Source organism: Podarcis muralis, chromosome 17 (genome assembly GCF_964188315.1).
Source record: "Podarcis muralis chromosome 17, rPodMur119.hap1.1, whole genome shotgun sequence".
Classification (NCBI taxonomy): Eukaryota; Metazoa; Chordata; class Lepidosauria; order Squamata; family Lacertidae; genus Podarcis; species Podarcis muralis.
In genome coordinates this window covers 31,511,945-31,527,386 of record NC_135671.1, presented here as the reverse complement: position 1 = coordinate 31,527,386, position 15,442 = coordinate 31,511,945, and the positions used below count along the sequence as shown (strand labels likewise).

Genomic DNA, 15,442 nt, shown 5'->3' with positions numbered 1-15,442 from the left:
ACCTTCCCGCTAGAAAGCGGTCCCTATTTATCTACTTGCACCCGGGGGTGCTTTCGAACTGCTAGGTTGGCAGGCGCTGGGACCGAACGACAGGAGCGCCCCCCGCCGCGGGGATTCGAACTGCCGACCATGCGATCGGCAAGTCCTAGGCACTGAGGTTTTACCCACAGCGCCACCCGCGTCCGTTTAAATCGATTGGGGCAGTAATAAAAGGAACAAAACCCACTATGCAATAACCCAATGGGGACTCAGGCAATCAGCTCAATGACCTCTTTGGGGTAACAGGAGTTGTTTAACCACAGCTTCTATCCTTGGCTTCCCAATACTGCGCACTAACCTCTGAGTCTGGCCGGCAGAGCTTGGCTCCCAGCGCGAAGCCTCCACCAACCCCTAAGGTCCCAAAGGCTCCTGAAACGAGCAGAAGTAGAAGAACAGTGATTGAAGGAAGCCAGTAAGTGGCCTTGCTATTCCAGCAGCCCACAGTCTGATCAGTTCCTGCATTGATATCCTCTAGCTTTTTCGAAAGCAGACTTTGTTGGTTTGTTTTTTATTATATGGTTGTTGTTAAACTTTGCTGGGATTAGTCACCTTGGGCATCTCAGACATGAGACAGAAAGGCTGAATGTTAATATTTTCATAAAACAAAGACAAGGAGCTGTGTGCCAAGAAAAGAAACACAAAATCCAAACAGTCCTAATGATAAGAACCTGTTCCAGCTTGCTTTTTTTTAAAAAAAGGGGGAGAAGCCTCCTAAAGGAGGCGAGCAGAACTCTTAAAGGCATCTTAGGTCAATGCAGAACAGTTCTTGAAGTTAAGAAACTCCTTCTGGTATTTTCCTCAATTCTAATTTCTGGAGGAAATTGCTCTTTCCAAAACCTTTTTAAAATTATGTTCTCCAGATGGTACCTTCCACCATGGTTAATACAGGAAAGCAAAACAGCAGAGCCTTCCTTAAGACGTCTCCATCCCACAGCCTCTATGAAGATGGGCTGGAGTGTATTCCACAAGGCTCATTTCTATGGAATTGTGAAATTGGATGTGTGTTTAGCAAAACGACAGGTATCTGCTCAAAGGAAGGAGACATTTTTGCTGCTTCATATCGCAGCAGAACAGCAGTTCCGAAGCTGTATAAGACAAATAGATACCAGAATCAGCAGAATCAACCCCCCCCCCCCGAATACATTACACTTCCCAACACCTCGCTAATGTCGTATTACCTGGATCCAACCAGGTCAGTGGCCCCCTGGGCTTTACAATGTAGGCGGCACTTGCAACAAAGTCACCCCCGTCAGCAATCAACAGGCTGTCTTCAGGAAGCAAATTATCCAAATGGTGCAGCAGCTTCAGTGGGTTGAGGTGCTGCTCTGTTGGTTTTTCTGCCTTCTCCCTGGGGAGGAACATGGCTCACAGACTAATTCAAGACACGCCCAAGGCCAGCATTACTCTCCGAATATCAGTTATACAAGGATGAGAAAAAGGAATAGGGTACATATGTGCTTCTCACCTGTTTGCCTTCTCCTTTATGCGATCAACCTCCTTCAGGCCTGTTACCCAGTCCTGGGGACATGAATAGCCCTTCAACGCTTGGCACAAGGACACCAGGAAGCAGGCAGCATCCCCTGTAAGGAAAGGAGTTGCAGGAGGCCTGAAAACAGCAAAGCACTGACCCGGAAGGGATGCACAATGCAGCTAATGTATCCCCTTCCTCAGGGTCACTGACTTCACCAAGCCACGCCACGAAGCACATCCTCTCTCCCTCCAGCAATAGGGCAATTGCAGACCCTGGCAGGCCCCTCACCCTGAATGGCCACGGTGGGTTTCCACAACACATGTGCGTTCTTCAGCAGCTGCTCCCGGTTCCTGTTGACAGCAATGATTTTGCTGCGTTTACTTAGGATCCCCCCGAATGACAGGCGAAAATCACAGACTGTGCCTAGAGAGCGGAACAGAAATTATGGGAATGAGACAAACTGCTTGCTTGCTTGCTTGCTTGCTATCTATCTATCTATCTATCTATCTATCGCCCTTCATCGCAAGATCTTAGGGCTGTTCGCATAATAACTAAAGATACCCATCACACACCCAAATAGGCCACCTACTTCCAGGCAGCCCCCCTTTAGCAACAGGTTAGCAGTGGCAACTACAATGACCATCTCTACCTGCTAGAATGACCACATCTGCCTCCTTGAGTGCGTCACGCCGGTTTTGACGGATGTGCAGTGGGCTATTTTTACCCAGCATGCCGCGAGCCATGCCTCCAAGAAAACATGGGATCCCCAGTTCTTCTAAGGTATCTCTGGAAGGATAGGAGGATTTCACTGCAGAGACTCCAGCAACAGTGTTCCATTATCAGCAAGCAACAGCACAGCTTTATCTGGCTGTGGCCCATAGCCTCAGTCCCCTCCAGAATCCCAGCTTTACCCATTACACCAGACTCCTGCCCAAACCCAATCCCAGTTCTCACATCCTTACTGGTTTAGCTACCCCATCCCAGACTACTCACCTGAGAAACGATGGCACTCCTCAGCTTTAGGGGTAGCCTCGCTAATGACCAATACTGATTAGTGTGCCACAGACAAATGTAAATGGGATCTGAGGGGAGTCAAAATTGCAAGGTACCACCCCTCACCTGAGTATCTTTACTGGTGTTGGTGGTAGGGTCACCTGACTACCAAGGATGATGACTGGCTTCTTAGCTCGGCTGATGAGCTCCACACACTGTTGCACCTGCACAGAGGCATGCCCAGGTGAGGGTCAGTCTGAGAAAAATGACCAAGTTTTCAAAGCAACAACACAGCTATTACTGGGGGCGGGGGGGGGGGGGGCGGAGAGAGAATAGCTTCAAAAGAGGGAAACGGCAGCTCCTCATTGGGGTGGGGGGGACGGTGACTGTGAAAAGGCAGTAAATCTAGGACTTTGCAGGTAAGAGGATGAAGGCTGCGTCATTCAGTCTCAATTTGCCCCCCTTTCCAGAGGAATAGTGAGTTGCCCTCTTTACAGAAGACAGTAAAGGCCAGAGGAAGTCAGAAGGTATAGGAAGTCATGAAACACAATAGGGATACATCTAAATTTGCAGTTCAGTATAACAGGGACAGTACAGATATAGCAGCAATTAAAATATATAAATTAGATCTTACTCACTAAAATATAACCTGAAGTTGTCATTTAAAACCTGAATCATGATGATATCAAAGCTTGTTCCCTATGTTTTATGGCAATCGGACCGAATTTGGCCATAAAAGGAAGGTAATATTTGTCTGAAATGTAGGACTTTATTATAATTGAGAAGTAAGATGTTCCCAGCTCCACACATTAACTTTGCTAGTTCAGTTGGAGCTGGGACTCCATGGATTCTCACCTGTCCCTTTGAAGCCTTTGGCAAGTTCACTGGCAGAGGTGAAAGGTCCTGCATCTCCCATGCCCCAGCAAAGAGGTTCCCTATGTAACTGCGCAGATACCTGGGTGACAACAAAAAGAATGTGGTCTTGAAGGCCAAGATCTTGCCATGGTAGTGATGAGGAGGAGGATGTAGCCTATACCACAGAAGGCAAGGTGTCAGTTTGCTACCCAAAATATGAGCACCAACCAGCTACCAAGATGCTCAAGGTCTTCATGGTGGCAATCTGTCGAATACAGCAGAAGAGCAAGAGAAATCTTCCTCCCCAATATAGAGGACTAGATCGAAGAATTGGGGCATCTTGTAATTAAGTAGCAGGTGAATCAGTTTAAAAAGATGGGGGAAGGTAAGAGAGAGACCTATAAAACTCTCCAGGGCTCCATCACTAGGCTCTCCACAGAACCGCTCACCAGTTAATACCTTTGCTGATATGGGAGGGTGGAAGGCAGCTCACTCACCAGTTAACAATCTTTCCCAAAAGGCTTTTAGAAGTGAAGTTCTTGAAAACCTCTCTCTCTACTAGATGATAGGGATACAGGATATCCAAGGGGAACTCTACAAACACAGGCCCTACAAGACAAAAAGGAAGTTCCATAATCACCTCACTCTGTAAAGAAAATCCCTGTTGCCAAGGAACTGTCCAAAGAAAAAAAAATCTAGTTAGAAGCATGCACCAAGACCGACCCACTTGCTCACTCATGGACCTTGCATCCTTTTTTGGCACAAAACCGCTAACATCTTGAGCTCTACCTCCCACGTGGCAGCACCCAATTAGAAGGATCTCCCATATCAGAAGTGTCAGCCCTGGATTCCTGCATCCACCATTCCTCATCCATCAAAAAGTAAGTGTCCTACCATGCTCAGAAGAGAGCCAAAGTGCTTCTCTAAAGTCAGCCTCAGAAGCCTTTGAAACTCAGACATAAGGCTGCCGAAGCTGATAGTGGCCCATCAGTGAGCTCCAATGGGTCAAAATTGGCTTCATGTGAGGAGATAGGTTGACAAGTTCTACAAGTCCAGCATCAGAGCCAGGTGGGCAGGTAAGAGCCAATAAGATACTCGAAGAATAAGCTGTCTTTCCCCACTCCCAGCCCTGAGATCTTGCACATGGGCATTAGGACGCTGGGCAGATGACTTTAGGGGGTGAGGGGGGAAGAGATGCCTCCGTGACAAAATACTGTTCTACTGTGGTGAAAGCATTTTGTTCCAAAGTGCAGGCAAATAGCCTACTGGGTGTTGAGAAAATTCAGAGAGAACTTTTTGCTCTTCCATTCACAGTAAAAAGTACTGTAAATAGTAAAAAAAAAAAAAAGCCTGACATTTTTTACTCAAACCTAACCAACCTTTCAAGGCTTATTGGAGAATAAAACAAAGACACCTATAGCCCACACTGAGCCCTTGAACTTTTATTACTTCCTTGGCTTAAGTACAAAAACAGCCACAACCTAACAGCCACAATCCTGTGTGGGTGGAAGATACTTGTTGCAAGCCAACGGCACGGCAGCATACCTGGAGTGTCACACTGGGCAATGGCAATGGCCTTTCGCAACACAGGGGCAATCTCTCGGACAGAATTCACGGAAGCACAGAATTTGCAGAGTGGTTTAAAGAGGGACAGCTGATCAATGTCTTGGAGAGCTCCTCTGCCCTGGGGATGGAGAAAGGAGAAAGCTCATTCACAATCCCACACAGCTGCAGCTCAATTGCCCTTAAAAATACACATGCAGAAAAACTGCCTGCTAAGCTGCTGCTAGAGAGTCAATGTCAGTGAACACATAAAGGCCAAAGCCCTACTTAAATCAACTAGGAGCAGCATCAAGTTCTAGCTACTCTGTCATTGTCCTTTGATTCTAGGGCCACCGGACCGAGCAGCCTACCTTCTGCAACCTGGCTGCTGACCCTCCAATCAACAACACGGGAGACTCTGCCATCTGGGCATTTTTCATAGCTGTCACAGTGTTAGTCACTCCTGGTCCTGCTGTTGTTACAGCAACTCCCACTGTTCCTGCAACAGAAAAATACAGAGGCAAGTGTCACTTTGTGCCCCTCCCTCTTCAGCAAGCAACAAACGGGGAGAAATGTGGTACCTGATAGCCTGGCCACTGCATCTGCTGCAAATACAGCCGTTGCCTCATGCCTCGTGTCCACAACACGAATGCCCAGCTTCTCGCAAGCCACCAAAATGGGAGAGATATGTCCACCCGGCAGCGTGAACAAAAAGCGCACACCATGAGCTTTCAGCACTTCTGCCACAGTTTCTCCGCCATGCCGAGTGCTCTTCGTGTCCACCTGGAACAGACAAGTCTGTCTTTTGGTCCTGGCTTCCCATGAACAATGCAATAAAAGGTCAGGCAGGGGCTTAGAGACAAGGAAGATGCTAGGCCCTCAGCTCCTGGTACCCAGTCCTGCTCAAACTGCTTCTGATACATAAATCTTTAGCATACGGTGTCCACAACCAATGAATTCTTCTCCCAGAAACAATACTATTTTCAAGATGAAAAGCTGAGGTGCTCAAATGCAAAATCCACTCTCATCCTAAGTTTTGTGCACAGGAAACTGCTTGATGCAAAGTCAGACCGCTAGTCCAGGATTTTTGATGGGTTTTTGCCTCAATCCTCCCTGAAAATGCCAGGGTTTGAACCTGCGACTTTTTTCCATGCAAAGCTCTACTGGTTAACTACAGTCCTTCCTCGACTACTTCTTATTGTGCCTTTGATACAGAGCCAATGAGACTGAGGCGCAAGAAAGCAAAGGGCATTGACAGGACCAACTGTTGTTTTAACATCCAGATGTCTGGCGAAAGACAACTGCTACAAACGTTTCACCACCAAGATCGTCTGAACAGAAATCAATTAATAGGTAAAGGTACCCCTGCCCGTACGGGCCAGTCGTGTCCGACTCTAGGGTTGCGTGCTCATCTCGCTCTAGAGGCCGTGAGCCAGTGCCGTCCGAAGACACCTCCGGGTCACGTGGCCAGCGTGACGAAGCTGCAGCTGGTGAGCCAGCACCAGCGCAGCACACGGAAATGCCGTTTAGCTTCCCGCTATAAAGCGGTCCCTATTTATCTACTTGCACTTAAAAGTGCTTTCGAACTGCTAGGTGGGCAGGAGCTGGGACCGAACGACGGGAGCTCACCCCGCCATGGGGATTCGAACCGCCGACCATATGATCGGCAAGTCCTAGGCACTGAGGTTTTACCCACAGCGCCACCCGCGTCCCAATTCAATTAATACTGGGCCCCGAAAGCAATACAGTATACATCCCTGCAAAGGGAGGTTGGGAGACATAATTCCATTTTGGACCTAAGCTGTTCATACCCTGCCTACTGTCTCTTAAGGCCTTTGGCTCCCCTATAACAGAGATGGAGAACCTGTAGCCCTTCAAATGTTGTTGGACTCCAACCCCCACCAGCACGGTGAATATTGAAGGATGGAATTTGTAATCCAGCAGCATTCAGAGGGTTGTGGGTTTCCCATCACTGCCCTACGGATAAAGAAGCCGCATCTTAAGGCAGCCACTGATTTATGGTTTACCTGATGCCACAGCTGATAGATGAGCCCCAGTTTGTGAGCTACCCCAAGAAGAGTCGCTGTAAGGCTTCCCAGCAGCACCAACAGCCATGTCGAGGAGCCTTCTAGGGCCGAGGCGGCAGCAGGCACGTCAGGATTCATTTGTGTCAGCTACAGATGCACTCCTGTCCCGAAAGGAAGACAAAACACAGAAGTACCATTCTCTAATTTGTTTGCCTCAGCTGCACGCCAGCAATGCTGTAACAGTTCTATTCTGTAACACAAATACTTAGTTTATTTCTAGTTTTCTTGAGGTGACAGACAAGGGATTTTTTAAATCTAAAAAATGCAGGGCAAATTCTCTCAAACTGTGATTCAGTTTTATCTAACATACATAGTTATGCACCAAGAATTCGTAGCAGTTCAGTCTCTGGCAAGGCAGCAGAGAGGGATGAAGGAAATGGCCTAGGCCAGGAGGCAGCGGCTTAGTGTCCACAGGTAGGGAAGAAAGAGAAAGCCAGGTGGAGTTGTTTTTAATAAAAATGAAAATTGGAAGAGAAAATATAGAAAGCCAGGAGCTGCAGAGATAAGAGAAACACGTTCACATGTTGCTTTGAATAACCTACCCAATCTTTGACCGCAGCCATCAGTTCTGTAACTTTGCAGCATGATTAGTGTGCAGGGAGCTTCCTTGCTATCTAGCCAAAGCCCAGAAACGAGATGTGTACTTCTATTTACTGATGTCTTACTGGGCACTAGACCTGGACAATTTTTCAATATATGGTTATGAAGTCCACAGCACAATAAGAGTTTCATAAAATGTTGTCCGTCAAGCATCGCGATTTTGAGAAAACTGTGTAGCCAGCTAGTATGTACTTCTTAGGGCTTCCGCTGCCTCCTGCAGGAGCAGTGAGAGACTGACACACAAGAGCAGGCATAGCCGAAGTCACTACGTTTCGTTTGATTGTGCAACTGCCTCTACAAACGCAAGTGACAATTATGAAAAAAGCTGGGAAAGCAGCAGCCAGCCAGCTTATCAGCCCTTATACTTCTTTTGATTTTGCAGCAAGCCCCGGTTCAGCAGTTTAGTAGCTGGTGGGACAAGCTGGTAGGTGCTGGTCTGGACTGGCTCTGGGCTTCTTACTGGGAGCCCTATTTCCTCTTCCTTACCCCCATGAAAAAAGAAACAGGTTGTTTTCTTCAGAGTAAGAACAAAAAACGTTGCCCTGTTTTTTAACTCTCTTTCTTTACTCCCATCTCCTCTTCTGCCTGTGTTTGTGTGCACATGCGAGAAGCCTTTCTTTAACCTCTCTGATGCCTTTACTACCCATTTGAGGGTGGAATGGGGAGCACCATTCCCCTTTTAAAAGAAGGACAAAAAGGACTTCCGGCGAGGCAGCATGGCGGCAGCAGCAGAAGAAAAGAGCTCCTGAAGCCAGCCAGAGTAAAAGGCTCTGGTGACCGATTCCCGGACCCCCCCAGAACTGCTGCTGCCAGCACTGCCAACGGAGAGGAATTGGGGGTGCCCGGGCATCTATCAAAGGAGCCAAAACACCCCCCCACGACCTTGATTGAGCCGGAAAGGCACCCGACCCCCCCCCCCAACAGCCGAGAGGAGCTCCAAAACCCGGAGGACAGTGGAACTAACGCAAAGAGGGAGAAAGAAAGGGAGAGAGGAAGAAGAAGAAAGAAAGAAAAAGGAGCCCCAAATTTACCGTTGCTGCCCCCATCTCTGCCGACGGGAAAGCAGAGGAGAGGTAGGTGAGCACGGTGAAGGCAAAATAGGCTTCGGGGAGGAAGGGAAAAAAAAAAACAACGCACGTGGCTGAGCCCTACCGGGAGCTCCAGCGGCAAGGAGAACACAGAGAAGCTGCATAACAAAGGAGACCACAGAAAAGAAAAAACAACCTTCCCCCCCCTTTTTTTTTTAACACCCCCTTTTTTTTAACCCCTTCCTCCCCCTCCCTCCCTCCCTTTAAAGAAAATACATATATACATCTTTCTTATCCCTCCCCCCCCCATATACCTACTTTTACCACTTTTCTTTTTAAAAGAGGGGCCACTGCTGCTGCAGCCACCCTTTATTTGAATCTTTACTTTTATTTCTATCTTTTCTACTCACTATTTAAAGACACACTTTTCCACACACACATCCTCAATTTAAACCTCATTTTATTTCCACCTCAAACCCCCCTCTTAAGATTTAAAATGGCAGTATCCAGAAAACAGCCCTGAACCATCACAGGCCATTTCCTGGGACTGCCACTCCGCCCCAGACTTTCCACTCTCTTTTACCTACCCTCTTTTACCTATACTTTACTCATTAAAAAAATAAATAAATAAATAAAAAGCTCTATTTAAAGACACCCCCCCTTTTTTTTTTTTTTTTACCTTTAATTCTCATTTTTATCTTTTACCCGTACATTTTTGGTTGCTTTTCTGCAGACGGAGAGTGGTGGCGGTGGTTGGGGGGACATATTATTATTATTTTTTAAAAGACAGAGCAGAGCCATACAATTATTCTTCTTTTCTTTCTCTTTTTAAAGCTCTTGTTCGCCTGCTCCTGAGGGGGGAATCTTTCGCCCCCAGCTACGACCACCACTCTCTTTTAAAACAAAAATTTCCTCCATATACCCATTTGGAGAACAAAAAATAACTGCATGGTTTTGTTTGATTTGTTTTTCTTAAGAATAATATTTCCCCCTGGTTATTGTTGTTATTTTTTGCTTGTGGGAAAGTAATTAAAAATGGAGGAAAATTAAACATATACCCTCTAATCTCTTGCATCTCTACCTGCTAACCCCCTTCCCTTTATATGAACTGTCTGTCCATTAGTCTACCCATCTCTGCTTACCTGCCCCCCCCCCCCCGCCTCGGCGGCACCGCTGAGGCATCTACAGAAGCCCTAGAGAAGTTCTTAAAACACAGGCTAGAAGTGACACAAATGACCACCTAATCGAAACGCTCTGTAAAAGCCACCAGCCAACAAAGCCTGATCAGCTCAGCAACCCAACAATACCCAGGAATCACCACTGCCACAACTCCTAACCATCACACGCCCAACCCCAAGAGGACGCCAAGCCAACCTCAAACCAAAACCATCAGGGAGACCGAGATGACACCAACCAGGGAGATGGCAAACAATGCTAAGATGGTAGCTCCCCTTCAAGATGATGACCACCCAATAACGAAACGAGATCTGAGGGAAATGGAAGCACGATTAGAAGAAGCACTGAAGGCCACAATGGCTCCCATGCAGGTACTAATCAACAATCTAACCTCCAAAGTGGAAGCTCTAGAGAACAAGAACCAAATGCAAGAAAGAATAATAGAACAATACCGGGAGGAGAACGCACGTGTGAACAAGAAACTGGACGAACTGGTAAACCAAATGGAAGCAGAACACAACGAGATGAAAATTAAGCAAGCCGACCTTGAAGACCGCAATAGACGTTGTAACATCCGCTTCCGCAACTTTCCTGAAAAAACAGAGGAGAAAAGCCCAGCGGACCTAATTATACGCTGGCTGAAAAACACAATCCCAAGCCTGAAACTTGAGGCAGAGGACTTGGAGAGGGCTCACAGAGCCCTAAAACCTATGCCAAAACCCAGCGCCCCCCCAAGAGACATCATTGTATGTTTCACACGCTACCGAAAGAAGGAAGAAATATGGCATCAACTCAGAAACTCAAGCAACCTTCGATATGGAGAAACCCCCATTCTGGCCTTACAGGACCTATCGCAGGATACCCTAAACCGGAGGAAAAGCCTGCGCCCATGCACCCAGCGTCTCCAACAAGCAGGGATCAAATACCGATGGGGCTTCCCCTTCCGCCTCATTGTAACAACGAACACAACACAACACATGGCTACCAACATACCCGAGGCCCTGCAACTACTAAAGAACCTTGAACTCGACCTCCCACCAGAATGGAAACCGACAAACCCACCAAGCGACAGCCCCAACCATGAGGAAACAACAGCAAACAACTGGACAATGGTACAGAAGAAAAAGATACAACAGAAGCGGCGCAACAATGCAAACCAATACAGGCAAGCATCATGCTCAGAACCGTCCCGCCGACCATACGACACAAGAAACCAGACCAAGATCAACCAAACCAACTCATCGCAGATGGACAACCCTACAACAACAACAACCCCGGCTGAAAGAAGCAACCAGGAAAAAACCACAAACTGAAGGACTGGTGATTTCCCCCCCTTTTTTTCCCCCTCCCCCCCAAAACATAGATTTAGTTAACACCATCAACACCCCCCCCCAGCCCCGCACCCCCACAGAAATCCCCACCCCAACACCAGTCCATACGACCTCAACCACATTCCCCATCACCCACACCTTCAACATCCTCATACTCCATACTAAGGAAAAACAACTCCAACCTTAATAACACAACCCACAATCAGGCTAAAATCTGATACCCAACCAGCACTATGGTGGCACCAGAGCGTACCAGCACCCACATCCCCACCCCAACACACCAACAATGTTGCTCATAATACTGGCAACACTGCTTACAAACCTTATACCTGACAGTGACGTTACAAAGTCACTTCACACTGTCTCGCTGATCACCCCCTATCGCAGACAACAGGGGGGACGGCCTGTCCTTGAACACGGCCTTCCACACCAGCTGAGACCTAGGACCAACTGGCTAAATGCCAGATGGCCCAAAATACCCCAAACAAACACCTATATGACTACATATAGGAAACTCCCTACAACTTACCCCCTACTCTTTAACCCAAATCTCACTCTAATCCTACTAGCCCCCCATCCACCACACCCTAGGTCAGCGCAACCCCACTGGTTCTTTAAACAACACGAAGAGAGAGACACAAGACAACCCGAACGGGTTGGCATGGAATCGCCCCACATAATAGATAAACAAAATGGCTAACCTAAAAGCAATTACATTAAACGTGAGGGGGCTGGGAAACCCCATCAAAAGAAAACGCATCACCTCATACATAAACACCATGAAACCACACATCACCTTCCTACAAGAAATACACAATCCACCCAAAGGCAGCAAACTCCTGAGCGACCCCCGCTTTAGTCAACAGTGGGTCGCACAAGGCTCAGGGAAAGCCCGTGGTGTAGCCATAATACTCAGTAGGGACCTGAACTTCACTGCCACAACAGTCCTCAAGGACAAAAAAGGCAGATTCATTTTCGCTAAAGGGACACTAGATGGCAAAATCAAACTGACAATCGGCTCCATATATGCCCCAAACACGAAACAACTAGAATTCTTCCAGAAAACACTAAACAAATTCCTCTCCTTCTCTGAAGGGGAAGCAATCCTAGGAGGGGACCTCAATCTAAATATGAAAGGTATATCCCTGAAAGATATCCACCCCACAACCCCATGGGCAACCTTCCTCCGAAGGAAACCCCCAACAACCAGGAACTCTTACAAGTTACTAAAAATGCTAAAAAACAGGGGTCTCTATGACATTTGGGGTGAGCAAAACCCGGGAGACATCAGCCATACATTCCAATCGGGACGCCATGATACAGTGTCCAGACTGGACAGCATTCTACTCACACAGGGTCTGATTCCCTCAGTAGAATCAACAAACATAGGTAACATTAAAATCACAGATCACGCCCCAGTAGAAGTCACTGTTAAAATAGGAGAAGGAACACAAACCACCCCATCCTGGTCCTTCAGTCCCATCCTAACTACAAACAAACAAATTAGAGAGAGTCTCACAAAAACCCTCCAAAACTACTTCAAAGAAAACGATGTAAACAATACAACAACCCCCCTCCTATGGGACGCAATGAAAGCGGTCACCAGAGGAGCTTGCATAAAAGAGAAAACATTCCTTAAAAAACAAACCTCCTCAAAAATTAGCAAAATAGAACAAGACATCACAGCCCTCTCATCACGCTACAAACAAACAGGATCTAAAAAACTCCTCAAACTTATAGAACAGAAAAGGAGAGAACTAGACTCCTTAGAAATCAACAAAACAATGATCAACATTCTATACTCTAAACAACGTTTCTATGACTATGGAGGGAAAAACTCCAGAATACTAGCAAATAGATGTAGGAAAAAAGCACTCAAAACAAGAATACACTGCATCACCAAAAAAGACGGCAACATAACATTCTCCCCCAAAGAAATAATTTCAGAATTTGCAGAATTTTACTCCAACCTATACACCTCCCATAACCCACCAGAGAGGGAAATCAAAAAATTTCTAGCAGGACTGACCATGCCTACCCTAACTGATGAGGAACAGGAATTCATGGATAGCCCTATCACCCCAGAGGAAATAGATGCGGTCCTCAAAAACTTGAAACCACACAAAGCCCCAGGCCCAGACGGCTTCACAGCAGAATTCTATAAGAAATTCAAAGAACCCTTGATGCCCTACATGACCCGCCTATTCAACGACATCATAAAAGGAGGCCCCATCCCCAAAACCTGGACCCACTCCAAAATAGTCTCCATCCCAAAACCACTAAAAGACAGCCTCAAAGTAGAATCATACCGCCCAATCTCATTAATAAACCAAGACTACAAGATATTCACATCAATCTTGGCCAACCGCCTAAAAATCTTCCTACACAAGTTAATAGCCCCAGACCAGACTGGCTTTGTCCCTGGCCGCAATATAACAGACCCCATCAGGAAACTACTGAACCTGATCGAACACAGCAAGGCAACCAAACTCCCATTGACAATTATGTCCCTAGACATACTCAAAGCCTTTGATTGCTTGGAGTGGAAATACATATTAGCAGTACTAACTAACATGAAATTTGGCCCCAACTTCCTACAAATCCTCAAACAAATATACTCCCAAGCCTCAGCAAAATGCAGAACTAACAATATGGATTCTAACACTATAGCTATCCAAAGAGGCACGAAACAAGGATGCCCACTGTCTCCCTTCTTATTTATCCTGGCTCTGGAACCCCTAGCAATCCGCATCCGAGCAGCCACAGACATCAAGGGAGTGGAAATAAAAGGCAGGACCTATAAATTAGGGCTCTTTGCAGATGACCTAATGGTCACAACACCAGACCCCATAAGCACAGCAACCTCCCTAATCAGAGAACTCAACGCATTTGCAATGGTGTCGGGCCTACAGGTAAATTTCACAAAGTCAGAAGCTATGTGCTTCAACACCCCTCCTCACACCCAAAAAGAACTCACGAAGGTCACCAAAATAAAACTTTGCCACACCAAGTTCAGATACCTAGGGGTACAAATAACCAGAAACCTCAATAAATTATACCTCCACAACTACAAGCCCCTGTGGCGACAAATTAACAAAGACCTAAAGAGATGGAATAACATGAACCTCACTCTCTCAGACAAAATAGCCATGATCAAAATGATCACACTCCCAAAACTAACCTACCTATTCCAAACCCTCCCAATCTGGATCCCCTCAACCCAACTTCACAGTTGGCAGAGAAAACTACACTCTTTCATCTTCTCACATAAAAAACCAAGAATAAGCCCCAAATACCTGCACCTCCCCACCTCAGAAGGAGGATGGGGAATCCCCAACATAGAAGCATATTACAACGCCAACCAAATACGCCATATAATCCCATATATACTAGAAGATGAGACAAAACAATGGGTACACCTAGAGAAGGACACAATTGAAAACACCTGCACCACAACATACCCACTCCTCCCAAACAAACTAAAGAAAATTCCCACAACACTTAACAGGTACACACAGACCATGCTCAAAGCATGGAAAACACAAATAGGCAAACTATCCCCAACCCCATCCCCACTAATCCCCCTGGCATACCACCCATTATTCCACCATGCAGCACAAAACCTCCAGATAAAAACCTGGCGAACCAAAGGCTTGTATCGCCTAATAGACTTTTATAAAAATAACAAACCCTTGTCAACACAAGAAATACAAGACAAACTAGAAGACACCCAAATGCCCTGGTTAACACAACACCAACTACATGCCCTCTTAAACAACCCAACAGTAAAATCAGCAGCAACTAGGCCCCTGACAACCTTCGAAAACCTCCTCCTAACAACAAAGGGAAACGGTAAAGGGATGGTATCCGCAATATACAAAATACTACTCCAAAATCTCGCAAATCCCCTAGACGCAATCAAAAATCAATGGGAGAATGACATAGGCTATGAGATAAACCCCACTCAATGGACCAGAATGTGGTCTAAACCCCCCTTTAAATCCATATCAACGAAAAGAAAAGAACTCACACTGAAACTCACCTACAGGTGGTACCTAACACCAAGGAAACTAGCGCTAATACACCCAGGAACCTCACCAAAATGCTGGAGAGGGTGCACCTCCACAGGCACATACTTCCACATGTGGTGGGAGTGTCCCAAAATCCAACTATTCTGGACAACAGCCATACAAGAAATTTGTAAAATAACTAAGCAAGTAATAGACACCACCCCAGAATTGGCCCTACTAAACATCTTCCAAGACAACAATGCCCATTTACACCACAAAGAACTCATAACCCACCTGCTCTCAGCAGCCA

General features: G+C 46.5%; 1 protein-coding gene across 4 annotated transcripts in view; it reads right to left on the bottom strand.

The window, feature by feature from the left end:
* Nucleotides 1-15,442, bottom strand: part of HACL2 (2-hydroxyacyl-CoA lyase 2) — a 28,510-nt gene that overhangs the window by 5,333 nt on the left and 7,735 nt on the right. For 3 of the 4 annotated variants that reach the window (XM_028711338.2, XM_028711339.2, XM_028711337.2), the window contains 12 exons: nt 6,928-7,088; nt 5,482-5,683; nt 5,272-5,399; nt 4,904-5,042; nt 3,856-3,967; nt 3,359-3,458; nt 2,630-2,727; nt 2,160-2,296; nt 1,799-1,933; nt 1,505-1,619; nt 1,218-1,387; nt 338-408 (listed from right to left, as the gene is read on the bottom strand). In XM_028711338.2, coding sequence (XP_028567171.2) covers nt 338-408; nt 1,218-1,387; nt 1,505-1,619; nt 1,799-1,933; nt 2,160-2,296; nt 2,630-2,727; nt 3,359-3,458; nt 3,856-3,967; nt 4,904-5,042; nt 5,272-5,399; nt 5,482-5,683; nt 6,928-7,065 — 1,545 coding nt within the window. In that variant the 5' untranslated portion in view covers nt 7,066-7,088. Of the gene's footprint in view, nt 1-337; nt 409-1,217; nt 1,388-1,504; nt 1,620-1,798; nt 1,934-2,159; nt 2,297-2,629; nt 2,728-3,358; nt 3,459-3,855; nt 3,968-4,903; nt 5,043-5,271; nt 5,400-5,481; nt 5,684-6,927; nt 7,089-7,529; nt 8,279-15,442 lie in introns of those variants that run through there. The other variant, XM_028711340.2, reaches the window with a different exon arrangement.